This window comes from Apiospora aurea (genome assembly GCF_038362705.1).
Source record: "Apiospora aurea strain CBS 24483 chromosome Unknown utg000005l_segment0_segment0, whole genome shotgun sequence".
Lineage (NCBI taxonomy): Eukaryota > Fungi > Ascomycota > Sordariomycetes > Amphisphaeriales > Apiosporaceae > Apiospora > Apiospora aurea.
In genome coordinates, this window is record NW_027117392.1 from 1,950,080 (window position 1) to 1,971,650 (window position 21,571).

The 21,571-nt window shown below is 54.6% G+C and overlaps 6 protein-coding genes across 6 annotated transcripts; 3 read left to right on the forward strand and 3 right to left on the reverse strand.

Moving 5' to 3' along the window:
• Positions 1 to 12: 12 nt before the first annotated feature.
• On the reverse strand, positions 13 to 3,662 carry PG986_007175 (MMS19 nucleotide excision repair; the record flags this gene model as incomplete). Its single annotated transcript, XM_066843397.1, has 2 exons — positions 13 to 1,047; positions 1,107 to 3,662. 2 exons carry the CDS (start codon positions 3,660 to 3,662, stop codon positions 13 to 15), a joined length of 3,591 nt encoding a protein of 1,196 aa, XP_066699509.1.
• A 979-nt stretch (positions 3,663 to 4,641) lies between these two features.
• On the forward strand, positions 4,642 to 5,794 carry PG986_007176 (methylenetetrahydrofolate dehydrogenase protein; the record flags this gene model as incomplete). The annotated part of the gene is made up of 3 exons (XM_066843398.1): positions 4,642 to 4,844; positions 4,908 to 5,640; positions 5,702 to 5,794. The coding sequence occupies 3 exons, from the start codon at positions 4,642 to 4,644 to the stop codon at positions 5,792 to 5,794; spliced, it is 1,029 nt and encodes a 342-aa protein (XP_066699510.1).
• Positions 5,795 to 6,746: 952 nt separating this feature from the next.
• On the forward strand, positions 6,747 to 12,739 carry PG986_007177 (uncharacterized protein; the record flags this gene model as incomplete). Its single annotated transcript, XM_066843399.1, has 10 exons — positions 6,747 to 7,395; positions 7,451 to 7,479; positions 7,533 to 8,082; positions 8,175 to 8,386; positions 8,446 to 9,595; positions 9,660 to 10,422; positions 10,477 to 11,157; positions 11,229 to 11,309; positions 11,369 to 11,616; positions 11,676 to 12,739. 10 exons carry the CDS (start codon positions 6,747 to 6,749, stop codon positions 12,737 to 12,739), a joined length of 5,427 nt encoding a protein of 1,808 aa, XP_066699511.1.
• Positions 12,740 to 13,107: 368 nt separating this feature from the next.
• Positions 13,108 to 15,376, reverse strand: PG986_007178 (glycoside hydrolase family 37 protein; the record flags this gene model as incomplete). The annotated part of the gene is made up of 5 exons (XM_066843400.1): positions 13,108 to 13,752; positions 13,809 to 14,550; positions 14,607 to 14,701; positions 14,773 to 15,085; positions 15,189 to 15,376. The coding sequence occupies 5 exons, from the start codon at positions 15,374 to 15,376 to the stop codon at positions 13,108 to 13,110; spliced, it is 1,983 nt and encodes a 660-aa protein (XP_066699512.1).
• Positions 15,377 to 16,820: 1,444 nt separating this feature from the next.
• PG986_007179 (threonine aldolase protein) lies at positions 16,821 to 18,086 on the reverse strand (the record flags this gene model as incomplete). Its single annotated transcript, XM_066843401.1, has 3 exons — positions 16,821 to 17,068; positions 17,251 to 17,642; positions 17,731 to 18,086. The coding sequence occupies 3 exons, from the start codon at positions 18,084 to 18,086 to the stop codon at positions 16,821 to 16,823; spliced, it is 996 nt and encodes a 331-aa protein (XP_066699513.1).
• Positions 18,087 to 19,192: 1,106 nt separating this feature from the next.
• PG986_007180 (glycosyl transferase family 17 protein) lies at positions 19,193 to 20,299 on the forward strand (the record flags this gene model as incomplete). The annotated part of the gene is made up of 1 exon (XM_066843402.1): positions 19,193 to 20,299. One exon carries the CDS (start codon positions 19,193 to 19,195, stop codon positions 20,297 to 20,299), a length of 1,107 nt encoding a protein of 368 aa, XP_066699514.1.
• Between the last annotated feature and the right edge of the window lie 1,272 nt (positions 20,300 to 21,571).

Genomic DNA, 21,571 nt, shown 5'->3' on the forward strand with positions numbered 1-21,571 from the left:
ATCAAACACACATCAAGACAAGTTGCTCCAGGCCTTTCTGCCAGAGATTGCCAACGCTCTGACTCCGCGTACCGGATCTCCGCAGGCCAATGACAGGCCTTGCAATACCGATACGCGATGCGGCAGCAGATATCTTGGCTCAAAGCAGCCTGGGAGCTGCCTCATAAAGGTCAGTGCCGAATGTCGACATTTTCCGGCGTCGCTGCGAGTGGTTGTGGTCTTTCCAGGGCCTTGGGAGATCAACAGCGAGCTGTCAACGTTCCTCGCCATCTTATACACGGCCATGGTGTTTGTAACGAGTGCGGCCAAGTGCTCTTTCAAGCGTTCGGGCTCGTGCTCAAGAACCTGACACAGCACTGTCATGACGGCATGGATGTCGTCGCTCACTCCAAACGTAGCGAGTGACCGGATCACTACTCTTACAATCTGGTCGGCATCGGAAGAGTACTCATTATACTTGAGGTGTCTCAATATAGCGAAGATGGCCACAGATCGGTTCGTAGCACATCGATCGTCCTGCCCACTCTGATCTGTGCCTGAAGGCGGAGAAGGCAAACACCTGTCGAAATATGGACGAACCGTCTCCTGGTAGATCCACTGACCCCGGAATGGCTTAAGGTGAGCATGGTTGGGCTTTGTCAAGCACTCCTTTGGGCTCACCAGAATGCCGAAGCACTGGGCAAGCTGGCGTCCGATTGTGATTTCGGACGGTGCAGTATCGCAAATAATTCGGAGAAGCCAGTTGTGGGCTCTTGTGGGTCGGTATCGTGCAACATCGCCAGCAAGGAAGTGCAGAATACTCTTGAATATAGCTAACCTGGTAGGTACATCCGGGCTGTCGGTGGCTGCTCCTCTAGTCACCTGAGCATAGCCGTCAGCGAGGCCATTGAGCACTGAAGACCACTCCTCGGCGGATATATGTTTGTCAGATGATTTGTTAGAAAGTATCGCGAGCGCGGCGTCGAGCGCGATGCGTCTACTGCCGGCACACTGAGTCGGTGATTTCATGAGGATTTCGCATAACGGCATCATTGTCCAAAGCGGGTTCTTGGGGTATCGATATCAGTATAATTGCATCTCCAGCAGAGAAATAGTGCATTACTTACGATCGTCATGAGGGTGCCAGGCCAGAGACCTTGAAGAATGCCCAACCCGAGCGGCACAGTACGGTAGTCGTCGGCGGCACTAAACATCATTCGGTTCCCATGACTATCCGTCTGGAAAGACCGGGACACTTGAGAACGGAATTCGGCGCGTCCAGACTCGTCATCCTTCCCATGGAACATGACAGATGTTTCTAGAACAAGATCCAGTTCTTGCTGTGCGCTCTCACTTAGCGAACGCATAACGGAGGTTGCCATGCGTGCTAGCTGATAGAGGAACCGGTCTTGCTGCTGAACCTCATCGTGGGATTCGAGACGGAAATCTGTACTCAGTCCTATCACTTTATCGACAGATGCGTCCATCAGTGGTGAATCGCTAGAAGCAGGCCTAATGGACGTGAATCGTCTGTAGAGCTGCGCAACGACATGAATGGAGTAGCCCTGGAACTGTTTGTAAGAGGAACCAGCATCTCTCTCTAGATCTTCCAGGTTTCTCAGAGTCAAGTCCAGGTCGCCAAGTTGATCTAGATCAATCCGCGCCAATCCTCGTATATGTTTTTCAATCCCAGTGATCCATTGCTGGTCATTATTAGCTTTGTCGCCAGGGATAGGTATTGCCTCCTTGCTAGTGAGCAGCACTGCCAACGTATCTGTCGAACGAAGGATGGCCATGTGGATTGCATCTAGAATGGCAATCCAGTACACTGGGGACTCCTTCAATAAGCTGTGCAGTCCCTGTAAAAGACCATTGATGAGAACCACGAAGTTCAGTAAGGGTGGTCCAAGCCTGACAGTGGCAGAGCATCCAATACGGGCCAGTCGTAGTGCTACCTCGTTCAGCAGCGTCGATTTGTCCGCTGAATCGGCTTGTTTGTTTTCGAGGAGCTCAGGTATTGAAGATAAAAAGGCAAACACCAATTGTTGGAAACCTGGTGGATAAAGGGGGACAGCCCTTACCAGCGCCGTGGTGGCTGCGTTGCAAATGGCGAGACTGTCCTCTTCAGAGGCATTCTGCACCAGGATCTTGCCTTCCAGAGGATATATGATAGACGGTAGAGCCAGCCACCGAAAAATCTTCTCGCAAACTTGCTGTGAGCAAATCAGCTGGGGGTTAGGACCGCTGGTACGCTGCGATGCCAAGGATGCCATGCCGTCCATGGCTTTGGCTAGTACATGGGGCCCAGCGCCGGAGTCCCATGTGCGCGCATATCCATCCTCGAACAACTGGTCGCCGAACAGATCATCTTTCAGGTTTTCGTTTTCACCGGCCACGTCGGCAAGGGCAGATCTGACCTGAAGGAGAGAGTTGAGCAAGGCGAGGATGTCGGCTTGGTGGGACTCGGATTTCGTCTGCCTCAGTGTAGTGGTAATGTGAGGCATGGCGGTTTCTGCTACCAGCGAGAATGATGTAGGACTTGCAGCAGCAATCGAGGTTATTAATTGGCCCGCTTGAGACGTATAAGTTGCGTTGGACAGATCTTCGCCCAGATCCCTCCAAGCTGCTGAAAAGAAGGTCCGCAGATCAGGTTCGGGGAGCCTCTTAGCAAGCGTAGCGATTGCCTTCAGTGTGGCATCGATGGTATCTCGTATCTCCCCATTTCTAACTTCGTATTTCAGCGACGCCCATATCTGGTTGGCGTACGGAACTACTCCTTGCGCAACATGCTCGTACTGTGCTAAACATGCCTCGAGAGTGAGGAGGATGTCGACTTTGATAGTGACGGTCACCGCATCCCCCTGGTCAAGTTTGTTCAGCAGGAAGGGGATCGCCAGTTCTGCTATACGGTAGTGAGATGCAAAGCAAGCCCGCACAGCCCCCTTGAGGTCATCGACAGTGATACCAGACGGGGTGACCGAGGCTCGTAGAGTGATGGGGAAGTAATCGGAAAAGGCCTTAAACACCTCGGACAAAACTTCCTTGGCCGGCGAAAAGTTCTGCAGAAATAAGCGTAGTATCTCAAACCACTTCATTAGGTTTTGGGGGTCCCTCTCACTCCTGCAAACGTCCACGAGGGCTGTCATGAACCCGCAAGAGCTCCCATGCTGGTATGCTAGATCTTCCGCTACTAGCGAATTGTTGAGCAAACCGAGGACAAGATCGTAGATTTCGAGACGAGTTGCCGGCGCCTGTCGTTTGAAATCATCCCCTAGCTTTGCCACGCTCATCATGACCTCACTGCCAAGTGAGGGACGGAAACCCTCCATGGATGCCAACTGCTTGAGGGCCCTGGAGGAAGCGCTGATTCCGGCACGGTGGTCGCTGGAGAAGAGGGAGTTGAAGAAACCGACGAGGAGCTTCACTTGGTCCGGCTTGAGAGAGGTTCTTTTCAGAAACTCCAAGGTTCGCGCGAGAAACTCGAGCGCCTTTGCCCGTGAGATGAGGTCGTCATCGGCGGTATCATCTGGACTCGTCATCCATCTATTGATGGATGCCACCCATTGGCCAACAGCTAGTCGGTTGGCGGCATTCTCGATGGCGGTGGCGGCTTGGAGAGGGCTGTCATTGTCGTCGCCATCGGAAAGCACATACTTCAGTGCAAGGTCATCGAAGGACGCCATGATCAATGCGCAGTGTTCCGAAGTGAAAGTAAGCCCAGGCGATTGGGGCAGGGGGAGATCGCGAGCTGTTATCAAAGCAGCTGATAACAATCGGCCACTCCACGGAAAGGTCTAAACACAGCTTGACCGGGGTTATCAGGCGCGCATGAGGTGTGTGTCGTAAATCTGCGTGTGCTGCCGGCCAAGTGGAATGCGTCAGTCAGGCTGTGTGTGGGCTTTGCATAAGTAGGTAGGTATTGATGCGACGGCTAACCAAGCAAAATACATGCGCGCATACTGCCCTGCCGTTACTATGTAGCGATGACAGGAGCTCTGGTAATGTGGGAGAGAGAGTCTTGCAAGCGACGTCGGATGGTCCAGTCTGAAGCATCAACCCCACGTATTGAACGGACTGGGCAGCCGGAGCCAATGACGGAATGCGGAACCCCCAGTTTAGGCCATCGCTAGGCCCAATCCAGTAAGAGGGGTACTGATTTTTGATTTTTTTTTTTCTACTCGCCCTGGACCTCGCCTGGGTGAATGCTGGAGAGATCGCTTTTTGACCCTCCTTTTCCCGCCGAATGTAGGATTCGCGAAATCTGGGCTCGGTTTCAGTCAGTCGCTCTTTTGCACTCTTTTCTCTTCTCGGTTGGATCTACCATCCCTTCAATATCACGACAATTTCTCTTTGTCTGTACGGCACTTGGCTATCCACGCTGCCTCTGACTTTCCTTTTTCTATACCCAGCATTATATTCATATCCCGCCCGATCGCGGGGTAGTGGGGCAGGTATGTAGAAAATCAATTCTTATCTCAGGCACACACATACAGATGTTTGTACACTTTGAATCGATGAAGACCAATGACGCAACCCCCGTTTCATACTTAACTCGTATATACTTTGTGCTTTCTTGGGTCGCGCTGTGCCCCCGTGGCCGGGCCACATGCGTTCGGTTCATCTAGCTGACACCAGTCAAGGTCCTGTGTACCTCTGCTCGCCATGGCCTCTCAAGATGTCCCGAAAACCTGCAAGGTGATTCTGGCTGACAACATCGCCAAAAACCTGCTTGCGGAGGTGACCGAGACTCTCAAGACCATACAGCAAGATGTTCCGAGCAGGCCCACACTTGTTGCCTTTCTGGCTAATGACGACCCGGCTGCGATGAAGTATGCCGAATGGTCCAAAAAGACTTGCGAGGAAAAGTACGTTCCACGGACTGGGCGACCCCTTTGGGATGCCTCGGGCTTCTAACTAATTCGTCTCAGCGGTGTCAACTTCGACCTCCGCCAAGTGGATAAGAACACCATGGAAGAAGACGTGATGAGTGCCAACGAGGACAGCGGTGTTGACGGCATCCTCGTCTACTACCCCATCTTCCCGGGAAACCAGGCCCAGGACAAGTACATACAAGAAACCGTGTCTCTGCAGAAGGATGTGGAAGGGCTGTGCCACAAGCACATCTACAACATGTACCACAACGTGAGGTTCCTGGATCCACCCCACAACCTGAAGAAGTCGATCCTGCCTTGCACGCCTCTGGCCGTGGTCAAGATCCTGGAATACCTCCACATCTACAACTCCATCTTGCCGCCCGGGAACCGGCTCTTTGGCAAGACCATCACGGTCATCAACCGATCGGAGGTGAATGGGCGGCCTATGGCTGCATTGCTTGCCAACGACGGCGCCACCGTCTACTCGGTCGACATCACCGGCGTCCAGGTCTTCACCCGTGGCCAGGGTATCAAACAACCCCGGCATCAAGTGCAGGACAAGGAAGGCTGGGGTTTGGAGCAGTGCGTCCCTATCAGCGATGTCATCATCAGCGGCGTCCCTTCGGAGAACTACAAGGTGCCTACCGAGCTCATCCGTGACGGTGCCGTCTGCATCAACTTCGCATCTTACCGCAACTTTGATGGGCCTGCTATCAAGGAGAAGGCTTCCATATACGTGCCTTCGGTCGGCAAAGTAACCATTGCTGTGCTTCTTAGAAACCTGGTGGTAAGTTCACCTACGGCAAAGCTATCTCAACCTCATACGGGGCCATCTAACTTGATAACAGCGGCTCATTGCCAACCGTCCCTCAACGAAGCCGGATGGGTCAACAGATGAAGCTCAGGCCAAGGCCAAGAGCGAGGCATTCGCAGAAGGATAGAATGGAACATCACGCAAGCAGTGGCAAGAAAGTGACGGTTGAGGGAGTCGCATTGTCGCGCTCTGCATTTCGTTCTTCTTCTTCTTTTTTTCTCTCCTTTTTTTTTTGTTTAGACTAGAATCGACTTTCTGAAACTGGGAAAGGATCTGTATACCCAACTTACCCAAACACAGGTATCGCACAGAAATGCTGCGTGTACAGACTAAACGCAAGTCCAACAGCCCCGCGTTGCAACAAAGATTTCGAACCGATCTGGTCTTTCCGGCCTGGGCATTAACGCTGGCCAAAACAGGGTAGATACTTTATTAGGTACTGGAAGTAGCTGGTTAGTGGGGCACCTGCCTCCCGCATCAACGTTTCTTTCAATTGGTAGGTAGTACTTGTACTTAAGTAAGTAGAGACACGTTGATAAGGAGGTATCTATGTATCTCTCCGCCCCCAAGGCCAATTCTAGGCATCATGGTGGTCCTCTTGTAGGCAGCCGCAAGTGGAGACGTCACGGGATCTCGTGGGACGTTGGCGAAAAGGCAGCCCTCTCACGAACTAATTTAGGCAGCACGCGCTATCAGTTGCCATGTTCGTCGCTAGCTGTCGTCTACTCCTAACCGAAGGAAGCTAGCTACGGCAGCCTGCTGGGCTGTAGCCTACTCAGCAGTCCGGCCAGAATCCTTCACGCCTGTTGCTGTGTACATGTAAGGTAGCCCAGGGAGACGGTGGAAGAAAATAAATAAGGCATTGCTATCCAGACTCGAAGGATATGGTGACCTTGGCTTAAGCCCTGCCAATTGATCTCCGTCTCTTCCACCTTTCCAGGCGCCGTCAGAACCGTCAAGCAAGCACAAGCACCTGCCACTCTGCTGTACAATACATACTTCGGTAGTTTCGAACCATCTCCTTGAAGCCCCTGAGCTACAACTGCAGTTACTCACTGTAGTTTGTCAACTCGATCACCATGGCCGCCGAATCACTCCCTCAGTTGCCTGTTCCCCATGGCGAGCTGGTTTCGTACATTGCCAACCATCCATCAACTCCTATAGCCACCCTGATCCAGCCATATCGCCAGTACGAGGCCCATCTGCGGGAGACCTTTGCCCAAGATCGGAACAATCCCATCCTCGATGACCCCCATCTCAACGTTCTACCTGTCTTCACCCAGGAGACATCGAGCATCAAGACCCGTGCTCGTAGCCTCGAGCAAGAGTCGTCATCCGAGAAGGAAAAGTACATCATGAGCCTCCCCGACGACAAGCGTCGACCCAATGGGTCACAAGCAGTGGTTCAATCCTTGGGAGAGTTTCGCCACAACCTCTCCGTCTTCTCCGAGGCCGCCTTGGCTGACTTCGACTGGTCCAACGTCGTGGCTGCTGGCTCATCTGTCGTCAACTGTCTCCTCCCGGTCCCGGACAAGTACAAGGCCTCCAAGCGGTCTCTTCGTCAATACTACCACGAGAAGTTCTGCCCTGCTTCCGATGTCGACCTCTTTCTGTACGGGCTCGACGAGAAGCAGGCTGTGGAAAAGATTAAACAGATCGAGACGCAGATCAGAGATGCCATCCTTGCCGAGGCCACGGTTGTTCGTACCAAGAACGCCATCACTATTTGTCCGTTGCCTTGGCTACTCCACTTCCCTGGCCCTTCTTTACTGACTTGCAACAGGCAGTCAATACCCAACGCGGCACGTGCAGGTATGATGTATTGGGACATATCACACATGATTGCTGTACTAACATTCCTGAAGATTGTCCTGCGGGTCTACAAGTCGGTATCGGAGATTCTGACCGGGTTTGACATTGACTGCTCTGGCGCTGCCTACGACGGGCAGCAAGTGTACTGTACGCCTCGCGCACTGGCCGCCTACATCACCCAAATCAACCCCGTTGATCTCTCTCGTCGGAGTCCATCCTACGAGAACAGGCTGTCTAAGTATAGCCACCGGAACTTTGAGGTTTACTGGCCCGAGCTTGACCGCTCGAGGGTAGATCCAACCATATTCGAACGAAGTTTCAGCCGGACCCTTGGGCTTGCTCGCCTTTTGGTGCTGGAGCGTCTGCCAACAACTAACGCCAGAGAACAGTACCTGAGGAAACGCAGAGAGGAGCGGGGCCGCCCTGCTCTTGACCATCGTTTCCAGTTTAGACTGAGAGGGAACATCAAGGATGCTCACGAAGATGAAGTTGCAGACTGGATCAACGAGGACGACGTGTCCAGCTACCACACGTTCACCATCCCATATGGCGAGAAGTTCCACGCCAAGAAGATCGAAAAACTCTGTTATACTAGAGACTTGTGTAAGTTGGGACGCGGAGCCCCTTTTGTTGTCCAGTCCGGCAACGAGCACGCCCTCCAGGTGCCCTCAGGTCGGAGCTAACTAGATCTGCAGTGCTTAACGCTGAGTGGAACCAGCCCAAGGAGAGAGAAGTGTATCTTCATCGGCATCCTGCCTTCTTTGGGCGTGTGAATGATGTTATCGCGGACTGTTGTGGTACCTGTCCAAAGCCGAAGACTCCCGACGAAATCGAAACTGCGAAGAAGGAAAGCGAGATTTATGTCTCCGGTCAAGTCTCTTTCCGTATTGACGATCCCGGCAGACAGGTGAGCAGAGCTCTGTGAAATCTTTTTTTTTCCGCCATGCGATTAACACAGCAATATAGCAAATCGGCTCCTTCAACCCCCTGACCGAGAATGACTGGACCGAAATGGCGTACGTGGGCAATACTGCTCGGCTTTGCCAAGCCATTGTGGATGAAGATCTCGACCATGTGGAAGACTGGCTTTCTCAAGATGGGGCTGATCCAAACCAGAGAGACTATACCGGGCGCACGCCTCTACATCTTGCCGCATCGAGTTCAACGCCGGAGATTGTAAAGTGCTTGGTTGATCACGGTGCACGGCTTATTCCCAGGCTTGCCGATGGCCGCACTGCGCTGCACCTTGCCTCTGCCCGTGGCAGTGTTGAAATTGTCAAGATCCTCTTACAGAAGAGCGTCGAGAACGAACAAGAGTACGACGAAAAACAAGACTTTCGACGAAAGGTCCGCAAAGCTGGCTGCACAGAAGATGAGAGTCAAGCAGCGGATGAAGCAAAGGATGCAGAGCAGGATAGTTCGGAGGGTATAGAGGGCTCAGATGAGGATGATCTCGATTTGCTGACTGATGACGATTCTGACGACGAAGATCATTCAGTTGCCACTGGGTCTTTCATCAAGGTCCGCAAGGCAGGGGATGGAAAGGAAAGCACGGAAGACAGTCTGCTGCCACTCGATGACGATCCAAGCGACCCGGATTTCTACAAAATCGACATTGCCGCATGGGACTCCCATTGCAGTGCACTCCACTTTGCCATTCTTGGCGGGCATACCGAGGTAGTGAAACTCCTTTGCCAGGAGTTTGCCGCTGATGTGTTGAGCCCGGTCAAGTTTGGCGATGGCCCGAATAACGATGCTCGAGCTGCTATCCTGACCCTCGTTCTCGCCCTGGCGCTCCCCATAGAGAAGGCCACAAAGATGGCCGAAACTCTTCTTGGTCTTGGTGCCACATCATCTCAAGCCGACGCAGGCGGAGTCACTGTGTTCCATCGCTATGTCCAGCAGGGAAGCCCGGCTATGATCAACCATCTATGGGAGAACGACAAGATGGGCTTGAAGGCAGCTATCAATCACGTGGTTGTGGGCGGATCCCATTGGAACTCTACCGCCACGACCCCTCTCATGACGGCCATCGAGAAGGAAGACCCCGTCCTGGTGCTGCGGTTGCTGGAGGCGGGTTCTCGTCCCGAAATCGATTTTGATGCATGGCTGAAAGGTCTGCGGTCTCCCGAAGGCGTTCTGAAGATCTCGAAGTGCATACGCTAACACGAAACATGCAGGAGCAAAACTGACGTTCGAGAGTAGTCTCCGGGATTACGAATCCAACCAGAAGTTGTTCGCCCATTCGGTGGAGCAGCCACTTATAGTAGCAGTTCGCTCTGCTCAACCATCCACTGCCCTAGAGCTGCTCAAGAAGGGTGCAGACCCGAATGTTCTCCCTAAAGAAACCCAACGTGTCGTCTTCAATAGGTACGGGGGATACAACGCAGGCCGGACACCTTTGGACATTGTCCGCAGCTCGCTAAAGACCCTGCGCGCATATGAAAGGGAAAAAGTCCGATTCTCCCGGATTGGTTCGCCGGGGCAATACGCAGGTATGGGATACGCGTATCGCTTATCATCGACAAATGATATGCATGGGAAGCCGCCCGAAGGTCCTCAGGGAACTTCAGAATTCCTTAAGCAGTTCAAAGATGGGACGTACCAGCACTTGGTTGTTTCTGAAGATATTCAAAACAGGGTTGCCTTCCATGAGGGCGAAGTGTGCCGTTTCGAGAAAGAAATGGAGCAGATCAACAGCCATGATGGCCTTGAGATGAAGAAAGAAGCCATCGCCGATCTCCTGTCACAGTTGGAGCAAGTTGAAGAGGCTCTGGTGGCTCGGGGCGCCAAGACGTTCAAAGAACTGCATCCCGACATTCAGGGTCCGCCGGAAGCCCCTGATTCCAGTAGCAAGGAGGACAAAAAACCATACGAGTACAACTTCTCCTTCAGCGGGGTGAAAGACGTTACCGAAACGAGAAAAGCGGCTTACATCCAACTGTGGGTTTCAAGTTGCCAATTGCCATTATATGTGTATCACTGACGCGGATGTAGTTTCGAAGCAGCCTGGAGAGGCGACCTGGACAAGATCAAATCGCTCACCCTGGCGTCCTGGGATGTTGACGAGGCGGAGCCCCCATTGCAGGTGGCTGTGGCTGACGATGAGGGCCACAACCCGTTCTCCTTGGCATTTCTCAAAGGCCACTACGACGTCGCTAGGACCATACTTGAGATTGTCCAAGCACAATGGGCACCAGCCGATGAGAGCAAAGTACGATACAGAATGGCCCATGACAACGACGTGGAGAGTGGTGAGGGCTCAGATGACGAGAGCGAGATTGCAGAGCCAGAACTCTTCAAGGAGATCATCGATGGTGACTTCACGATCGAAAATATCGGGCAGGTCTCAATGCAAGTCAAGAGCAAAGTCCTCGCCGCTAATTTTCTGCACTGGACGGCTCCTACATTCCAGTTCGATGGCACAAGGGTAGACGAGTATCACGACAGAGAAAGCCTTCTTTGGTTTGCCATGAGGAAAAACGACATTGACAGGTTCAATCGTCTCGTCGACATGGACATATACTTCACCAACCAGCGACCGCATTCTCCAGATGACGACGAGACGAGCCGAATCTACACCTTTCCTGAGGCCGGCTTTCTGAAAGCCATTGAGCTGGGCCGCGTCGACATGCTCACTGGTATCATCCGGCGTACTGGCGCTGGTATACCACTAGAGTAGGTTCATGAAGTCTTTTCGATCAATACCTGCACAATCTTTAAAAGTCCGCCACTAACTGGATTGGCAGGCATCTTGTCAAGAAAAGCGGCATCGACATCAAAGTCAAGCCACGTTACTACCAAGGTCTCACAGTCTACGGAAAGAAGCGGTAAGTCAGGACTTTCCATCAACGGAGGCAAGATACTAGGTGTACTGACGCTATAAAAGATCCGACTGGGCCAACGCAGGACGCTCTCTTATGACCAAGACTACTGGTAGCCAGGTTCCTCCTCTGCTCACCGCAGCCCTCATGGGTTCTTTGGCCTCGGTAGAATGGTTCATCGGCGACAGTCCCATGCGCCAATACCTCGAGTTCGGCAGCTCCAAGTCGGCAAGGGACGATCCTCGTTTGAAGCATCTGAGCCAGTCACCAGGCGGTTTCGATCGAGCTATAACCAGGTGGCTTAGCAATCAAAGTAAGTTGAGACAGCCAGTTTTGACTTGGCCTATAGATCACTGACTCACATGCACTCAGACGACCTGGTCTTACACTGCGCCGTGATGGCCCCTGCTGGAGATGACACGGACAAGCTCATCAAGTATCTCATCCGCGTGTGCCCATCATCACTCGAGGCCAAGTCCGACGCCGGCTATACGCCCCTTTTCCTAGCCTGCCTCCTCGGCCGTGAGCAAACTGCTAAGACGCTCATTGAGGGCGGCGCGGACCAGTCCGTCAAAGACAAGCAGTTCAATAACATCATCCATGCGGCGCTGACGAACCAACCCGACCTGGAGAGGCTGCGGACGCTCCTTGATCTTCTGGATCCTGAACTCCGCTCTCACCTCTTCATACAGCGAAACCATCTCGTTCATGGCGGCAACACCCCTCTTCACTTTTGGCTCTTGGGCGAGAACCCCAAGATCTACTCGCACAGCCACGCTTACCACATTCACTACTCAGAGCCCCTGGAGAAGAGTGACAATATCGCTATCTTGAAGTTACTGCTGGAATACTCCGGGGGTCAGGACCTTGACATTCTAAACGGATCCGGCGACACGGTTGCGCACAGCGCCGTCCTTTTGCAGCTACCAGAGCAGATGCGCGTGATGCTCGAGCACAGCCCCAAGGGCCTGCACCGCGAGAACGCGGTGGGCCGCACGCCCGCCGAGATGGCCTACGACGCCTTCATCGGATGCAAGGCGGCGCCCCCGCGGGACATCGCCGCCAACCACCACAGCTTCCACTATCACAAGGCCAACGACGTGGCCACCGATCTGGTCAGACAGACGCCGCAGGCCCTCCTCGCCAAGAGGAACCAGCCCAAGGTCTCGCGCAAGGAGCGCGTCTGGGAGCTCGTCCGGGACTTCACGGTCCGGCACCCCGGCAAGCGCCGCCTGGTCAGCCTGAACGAGGCGAACGACGTCGCCCGCCGCCTGGGCGAAAACTACTCGTGGCAACGCTACTACACCAAACAGACCGCGACAGATGCCGAGGAGCAGGAGCGCGATGAAGAAGAGAAGGAAGAAGGCGCGAAAGAAGAGGTTGACTTTGTCACGACCCAGTACGTGAACCGGAAGAGCAAGGCATGGGGTCGCTGATCGGGCCGGAGGTATGCTCTATAGCTGTGGCAGGCACCCTTCATTCAGGGGGTACGAGTTCCCTGTGGAATAATGATTTGCTCGAGGAAGGGTTGCGTGCATCTGATATATTTGGTTGTGCATGTTTCAGGGGGCCATCTCTCCTTCATGCCCAGGCCATGCTATCCAGCCCTTTCTAGAAATCAGTACACCTTGTCAGCCTCGCTACTCTGTCTCCCATCGTATGTTTCATCGCCACGGAATTAATGGGTCAGCTATCGTATGAAATATTGTATTAATTGATATTGTCTAACGCATGAAAGTCATTCTGGAAGATGGCTAATAGCCGCTCTAGGAAGCCAAAGAAGACGCCTATAGGTACCTAATTGTTACTCTACCGCGCGCCTTCCGAACTTCTTGGCCCACCTGGCATCGAAAGGATGCAGCTCGACTGCACTGAGACCGACATTTCTCTTCTTGGACGGTGTTGTCGTGTGTGCCGCGGTCAGATTGCCACAGTCGGGCCTCTTCAATTTGGTGTTGAAGGTGTCGACCGCCCAAATCAGCACGCCGTTGGTCCAGCCGAAGCCCTCGACCACCTCGTATTCACCGCCACCACCGACGGCGTTGGTAGAGTTATCGCCGTACTTTTCGAACATGATGCCCTGGTCCGAGGGGTCCAGCCCTTGCAGCTGAGGCGTTTCGGACGTGGAGCCCCCGGTCGCCCGCCATGTGCAGAAGGTGCTGTCGAGGTACCGCTGGGCGAGGTCCAGTGACAGCTCCTGGGTCTCGCGGTAGTCCGGGTCGTCCTCCCCAAAGGTCGCGGGCGTGTTGAGGAGCCCCTGCATCAGCACGTACATTAGCGGCGGCCAGACGTTGGGCTGGTCCCACTGCTGACCCGTCCTGATATTCGTAGCCGGTATGGCCCCGTCCTTTCGGGCGAGAAGGTCGACGACTCTTTGGAACGCAAGCCGGACAGCCAGGGGGTTGCTCTTGAGCTGCCTGGGCGCCGCTCCGAGCCAGAAAGGATAGAACTGCCCGACGTTGAAGAAGACTTGGTGGCCCTCGGGGCGCCTCCTTTCTGTGCCACGGTAGCGTCCGCGTCTGCGGGGACAAAGCGGTTCTGGGCGTTCGAGGTCAAGTTGTAGTCGAAGTAGGAGTTGTAGGTGGCGTTCCACATGAGCGCGTACATGGCGGCCGAGCGCCTCTCGGCCGTTTTCATGAACCAGTCTGCGCCGGTCTCGTTGCCGGCCGCCTTCAGGTAGCCCGCAATGGTGACCTCGTTGGCGTACAGGATAGAGTTCAGATCCACGGGGACAACGTTGGCTGTGTTCAGCGACCGTAGTGGGAAGTAAACATCGTCAGCTGCGTCAAGCGGGTTCTTCAACCAGCGTGACGTGTAGTCCCAGCCAGACTCGGCGCCGCTTGCCAAGTTTGCATACAACTCGGCTTTCTCGGAGCCATTCAGGGCGTGGGTTTCGGGATAGGTGATGCCAGAGGTGGCATAGTACGAGCGGTTGTTGGCGGTGACGTAGTCTTCTTTGTAGCTCTCAGGCCTGGGCTCCGTGTTCGCCACGCCATAGTGATTGAGCGTATGCGTTTTGCCGCCGGCCTGGATCTCGACCGAGCGGTTCCGTGTCCAGAAGCCGTACTCCTTCACCAGCAGGGGCACTGCGCGCTCCAAGATGCTAGTGTCGTTGGTGTACTCGACGTAAGACTTCACCATTTGCGGGAGGACTGGCGGCTGCGACCTGTTCAGGTAGTATATCCTTGCGCCGTTGGGCACGAATCCAAACTGGTCGACCAGGTCTAAGAAGTTCTCAATCATGTTCCTATCGAGTCGCGTATCAGTACCGGTTCCGACGGGGGTCAAAGCAAGGAGACGGACCTGGATATCTCGGTGAAGTTGCCGCCGGTTCGCAGCAGTCCTTGCAGGATCCAGTAGGAATCCCAGTAATACGGCTCCCTGAAACGTCCGCCGGCCTGGGGCCATGTTTAGCACAGTCCGGGAGCATTCCCAAGTTGGACCAGGACGGGACGGAGAGAGTACTTACAACTACGAACGTCCTCTTCAAGGGGATGAAGCTGTCGACACAGTCGGGGCAGTTGCTGGCACCGACGTAGTCTCTCGTCAGGTCCGGCCAGATATCGATGACTTTCTGCGTAAACTCCCTGATGACGGTATCGTCGACCTTGTCCAGAAAGGCGGCATGGGTCGACAGCTGGTCGCTGGGGACGCCCCTCAGCTCGGATCCGGCCTGGCCGAAGTAGGTTGACAGAAAGTCATTGAGCTCGGTATTGTTGCTCAATGGCTTGGACAGGTTGTCGAAAGCGGCCACAACCTCTTGCAGGGGCCGGAGAGTGGGACTGGTGGCCGGTGGTCAGCCCATAGGTACTTTGTGTAGTTATTTACTTACTTGCGTCTCTTGGGCTCTTGGGCTCTTGGAGGGAGAAAAGAGGAATTGCTTACAGGTCGACGAAAGTCTTGGAGTCAGAAAACGGACTGGCCAGCTGGATGGCTTTGAGGATCTCTCCATGGCAGTACAAGGCGGAGTCACACGGTGCCATGGTAGTGCCATTCTGGTAGAGGCCCGAGACCAAGGCTGGCACCAGGACAATGGTGGCGGCAGCCGAAGCTAGCCGTAGACGTGGCAGCATCGTGTGTTTGTGTATTCGAACAGTCAGGGATGAGGAGGCGGGACTGTAGGTTTGCCTGGCGGGATGCTGGAGGGCCGGGGTTTATGTAGTAAAGACGGGGCCACTTGTGTGGGATGGTGAGAAGACTACGCGAAAGGGACCGGGGCCAGCCGCTTATGCGCAGGCCTCGGAGCCAAGCACGGACAGTGACCGGAGGAAGGGAGGAGAAGGGTTGGTTTTATTTTGTTTTGTCGGTATGATGGTCGCCATCAAGACTTTGCTAGTTCATGGGTCTCTTGAATAGTGGAACGTCTTGGGGAGTTCAAATCGGAGGCATTATTGGGTGAGGAAGTACTTATGTTACCATCCTTTTAAGCCGGCGTATCTGTCGCTTATTTGCTCAGTCTCGGGTTGCTTGCGTCTGCTGGCCTGCCGGGGGTGAGTCGAAAAGCGAAAGAAAAACGGCAGCGTGGCCGCCTAAACTTGGTCATGGATCTGCAGAGTCGCTCACTAGTGGGGTAATGTGACGATGCCGTGTGCATGGCGCCGCTTCTTACCTACATACTTCTTCTTTGCCTACCTACATGCACCCAACAGGTACATGCGCCGGCATCTGCAAGACACAGCGACAGAAACAGCATCCCTGTCGCATCGTCCAACACATACGTAGGTAGACTAGATTCAAAATCCATCCGATCAACACGACATCAGTAGACTCTGAACCCGTTGCCCTGGTCAAGGTTCGCGACGCCGTTCCCCGTTCGTTGGTCTTAGTGTCTCGGTCCCGGTCCCTGTCCCTGTCTCGGCCTCTCTCGGCAGCGTCGTCACTAGTCACTAGTCACGGCGCTTCCTCCCCACAACCCCACGAATCCTCCCCACGAAAATCGACAAAAAAGAAAGAAAAATAAAGGGCAAACTCCCCCTTGCATCCGGTCTATTGGTATGGGTTGTCTCTGCTTTACAACATACCTACCTAGCTAGCCCAGGCAGCGGGCCTCCAAGATCCTGGAGAAATGAGAAATGAGAAATGAGAAACGGGAAATGAGGAATGCAAAAATGCGAGGTTGGGGGAGAGGCTGGGGAGGGACAGATCTGGCGACTTCCAATTCCAGCCATCAACTATTCCAATTGGTCCCTTCCCTCCCTGCCTACCATACCTACCTACAAGTAGGTATTCTCCGCGCCAATGACGTAGTGGCGTTGCCCAATCTCGACATGAACAGGGCACGCAGGACACGGCTTGCTTATGGAGGTTGGCGAGGTAAATAAATACCTACCTACTTACCTACATGTACATACATACCTAGGTTATGTATCTAAAGGCAGTGCACATACACACACATATAATCATATACATGTTGTAGATCTATACGGACAACACAAACGCCCTTTTCGTTACATGGAAACACAAGCAGGAGGTGAGGCAAGGTCAAAGCGAGCGCATCGGTATCAGATCCATGGGACTCTAGACTTTGTAAACATGCACGCCCGTGTCGTTGGCATGTTTGGGGCCGGGCTGGGGAGGAGCATTCCTCTCCGCCGCCACCTGCTTGAAAACCTCGGTCAACTTCTGAATCGCCTCCTCGCCCACCTGGTAGTGCGTGATGATGCGGTTCCCCGAAAGTTTCAGCCCCTGCTGGGCGCCCAGCTCCGTGAACCGGTCGCCGCTGCAGCCCATCGACTCCAGGTCGAGCCAGAGCATGTTGGTGTGCACTGGGTATAGCATCCTGCCCCCCATCTCGCTCCATAGTTTTTCAACTCGCTTCGCCGTGGCATGCGACTCCTTCAACAGCCCCCCTCGCCGCTGGGCCCGGCGCCAAACGTCACGTCGACGGCAACCCGTGCCGCTGCCGTGACGACGCCCGACTGCCGCAGCCCTCCGCCGATGGCTTTACGCATCCACCGGGAATGCTTGAGCACGTCCTTGGGCCCGACAATGATACTCCCGACCGGCGCCCCGAGACCCTTGGAGAAGCACAGGTTCACCGTGTCAAAACACTCTGCAAACTCCCGAAGAGAGCCGCCGCCCGAGGCCACCACCTCCCAGAGTCTGGCGCCGTCGCAGTGCATGCGGATGCCATGCTCCCTGGCCCACGCTGAAATGCGCCGGACCTCGTCCAAGGGCATAATCATGCCTCCGAGGGTGTTCTCCAGGCTGATGACTCTCGTGGGACAGTCGTGCACGTTGTCTCCTATGCATGCATGGTCTTTGACGTCTTCCAGGGTCAAGTGAACGCCATTGCGAGGAACCACGGCTTCAACCATGGCCTGCGAAAGAGATGCGACCCTAACACGGACGGAGGTAAGCTTCAAGACCCCAGCAAGTACATTATTTAGCAATTGGTATAAAAGGAGACGTATAAGAGGAAACATACCCTCCCGCCTCGTGCCTGATGATATGAGAGCGGTGGTCACACAGCACACTGTGCGGCGGCTGTATTAGGAGGGAACGGAGAGCGAGTTGGTTCCCCATAGTCCCGGATAACACAAACAAAGCGGCTTCCTTGCCCGCCAGCGCTGCAACATGGGCCTCGAGATCTATAGTGGTCTTATCCTCGTTATACACATCGTCGTCCAGCGTAGTCACGGAAATGGCCTCCAACATGGCCGCAGTCGGTGTTGTCTGGGTGTCACTCCTCAGGTCAAATGCCGCAGCGCCTCCATGCCCGACCCAAGTGGCCGGCTTGGCAGCGGCCGGTACACCGTTCTCCCGGCTGTTGCCCTGGTCCATTGCAAGTGACTGTGAAGTTGGCGATGCAGGAGTAGTATAGAGGCGCCGAGACGGGGTGGTAGGGGTGAGGGTGGTGGCGGTTATTAATGGAGAAGTGGCCTGGTGCGGGGAATGACTATGCGGCAGCCGAGGCCGGTGTTGCTCCGGCCTAACCGTAGACGATAGGGCGCGGCAGGTTGCGCCGCTCCACAGCTGGGACTGGTGGCCATGACGCGACGAAAGCATCGGCTGGGCTCGCCATGGTAACAGTGACTTTACCTTCGGTGGCTGCAAGGTTGAAGGGCAGAAAGCCGGCCTACAACGACCGGCATGCATGGCCACGGCGCTCATGTCTTGACTCGAACCCAAGTTACAGACAGACCTTGGCCACGGAGAACAGAAGGCGGCGATCCCGGAATATATCAAGACACCGGCGTATTTCAAGGGATATATATAGTTCAAGGGAGAGAGGACGATGGTCGAAGGAGAGTAGAGGCTTGGCCTCCGGTTGCTGGTTGGGTGTTGGCTGGTTGGCGGTACCCCAAATAGGCCATTCGATTTCCAACGAAGTTTCAATTTGATGTTTCCCGGCCGGCGACTGCCCCCCAAAAACCGACGCTAAACCCTGACAGGGTACACAGCGGCATTCGCATCGATTAGTGGCATGGCATTGGCATTGGCACTAAGAACCTCTGAGGGAGGGGGCCTGTACTTGCTTGAATCTAATCATCAGGGAGGGGTCGTCTACGGTTTGATTTGATGCATGGCAAGAGTGTCATTGCCAAATCATACTCAAATGTAAATATGTATAACTGCTTAGGTTAACTCAAGTAATCCGGTCTTGCTTGCATTCTTTCTCCAGGCCGACCCCCCCCTTTTTTAAATTATTATTATTTCCCGTTCCCTTTGGTCTCCATGCTCATCGTCGCATTGAAAACACCCCTCCAGCTATCTGTATCTCGGTAGCAGTCTCCTCCCCTAAGTATCTAGCCTCGATCGAGTTAGCCGGCTGGGCACACCAGAGAGTCCTGAAGGTGCTGGCGCTCGTGCTCGTGCTCGTCCCTAAAACTTTGCGACGACGTCGGTCTCGCAATGCCGCAAGCACCCACAGTTACTGTCATCCCAACATGCGGCCCGCGAGGTGTTTAGCCTTTGACAGGCGCTCAGCCCCGAGACTGGTGGCCGGCCTGATCTTCAGTCTGCTCCTGTTGACTTGGCTCAATCCCAGCTGGAGAGACCGGTCCGTCCACACCGTCTCTCGATTCCACCCTTATCCCCAAGCCCACCAGATAGACGGGCTCTGCAGGCAGCATGGATGGCCCCCCTTCCGGCCCCGGGGCTCGCCTGCCCGCCCGAGAAAGAGGAAGGTCTACGATCTCCTCATGGTGAACACCGAGCTCGACTGGCTGGAGATTCGCCTGAACGCCACCTACGACTTTGTCGATTACTTTGTCGTCGTGGAGTCGCCAAAGACCTTCACCAACCACGACAAGCCTCTCATCATCAAGGACAACCTCGACAAATTCGCCGCCTACAAGGACAAGATCATCTATCACACCCTCCGCATCCCCGACGGCTTCCACTCGGACCGCGCCAACCCCGCCTGGGCTTGGGAGGACCTCCAGCGCAATGCCATGTACGATCAAGTGCTGCCCCGGCTCAAAGGCCCGCAGGCCCCCGAGGAAGGCGATGCCATCGTCGTGGCCGACGTGGACGAGATCATCCGCCCGGAGACCCTTGTCCTCCTCAAATCATGCAACTTCCCCCGCAGGCTGAACCTCCGGAGCCATTTCTACTACTACAGCTTCCAGTTCATGCACAAGGGGGTCCAGTGGTCGCACCCCCAAGCGACGTACTACCAAGGCTGGCGGACCATCTTACCCGTCAACCTCCGGAATGGAGACGGGAACCTTCCGCCCCTGGTCAAACTGGAGACGGCCGACCTGTGGGACGCGGGCTGGCACTGCTCGTCCTGCTTTTCCACCATGGAAGAGCTGCTCACCAAGATGTCCTCCTTCTCCCACCAGTGGATGAACCACGAACATTATCGCAACCGGGAACGCATCGCAGAGCATGTCAGAGAAGGCAAGGACATATGGGAACGGCCAGGACAGGAATACGGCAGGATCGACAACAACCAGGACGTGCCCAAGATCCTGCTCGACCAGAAGGAGAGATTCAAGTACTTGATGGACCGAGACGGACCCAGCGCGGGCTTCACGGACTACCCCTAAATCTTACATCAGAGACACCAGTATATAACTCTATCTCCCACCAATTTTGTACATATTGCATGCCCAATCAAATGGATGACTGCAGCTCTTGTCTTGGATGTGTTTGCCCATTCCGCACACTTGCTGGTGGCAGCTACCAGGGTCGTGCGACAATGGCAAACATCAGTCTGCCAGGTCCGGTCGTCTCGTGTTGCGTGGCTTCGGTGAGTGTAACATATCCTGGACGGGTCTAGATTGGATTGCCGCTGCCTTCGAAACCTTACTCGAGGAGTACCTGTAGCATGACGCGATGTCAGATGAGTGCCGGCAGAGGCGAGGGCCGAGGAGAGGGGCCGGCAAGCCCGGTTCGCTCTACTGAAATATAACCCGGACGTGCTCTCTGGCTACCATCTTGGGACAATCAAACAGAACAGGACACCCATGGCACACGCCCATACTTTCCATGCCGGCAATGTGTACACCATGCTACTGGTAATGGTGCTCGCATTGTCTCTCTTGACATGTGTCAGTGGGGGTAACTTTAGCCTCACATGCAATAATGCCAGTCTCAACGACAAAGATCTCGACACATGGAACATTCTCTACGTCCAGGTCGGTAGTTGGCTGTCTCGCTGTCCCCGATCGAACACATCGCCCTCCTTTGTCGCAGTCCAGTCCTATCGAACGCAACACAAGCACCTCCTGGCCAGCCCCTCGAGTCAGACGCGGGGCCTGGCTATATATGTATTGCTTACAAGACCGACCTGGTGGCTAATCGGTGAGATGGTGGACCAGGTCGACTGTGATACAGGCCACGTGGAAACATGGCCTGAGGACCCGAGATGCCATTGCTCCTTGGCTAACGGTCCACAGGTGCTTGGGCAACGCCCAGGGTCAACTGGTCTCGGAAAAAGAGTGAGTTGACTCTGCTTGCCCACACGTTGGTGACGGTCGAGTGCTGACCATCCATGCACGGCTGGCCGGGCAGTGGGAATTTCCTCACAAAGGGAGGCTGCGGAGGAACAGGCTGCGACACTTCATAGCGCGCGATGGCGAGCCGAGTCTACGATGCTAATGCCCCCATGTCGAGAACAGCGGAAACACCACTTGGCTGGAGTCGTTGTCACACCTAGGTCAGCAGCACCTCGATGGCGGAGGAGGATACGTGGGTGGTATACTGACTGTTTGCCGAGGAGAAGATGACTACATTGCCAACTCGTTTGGCAATCTTACATGTTTTGGATACAACGGTACTGTATGTACTGCGTGAGACCAAAAAGAATAAACAAGTCG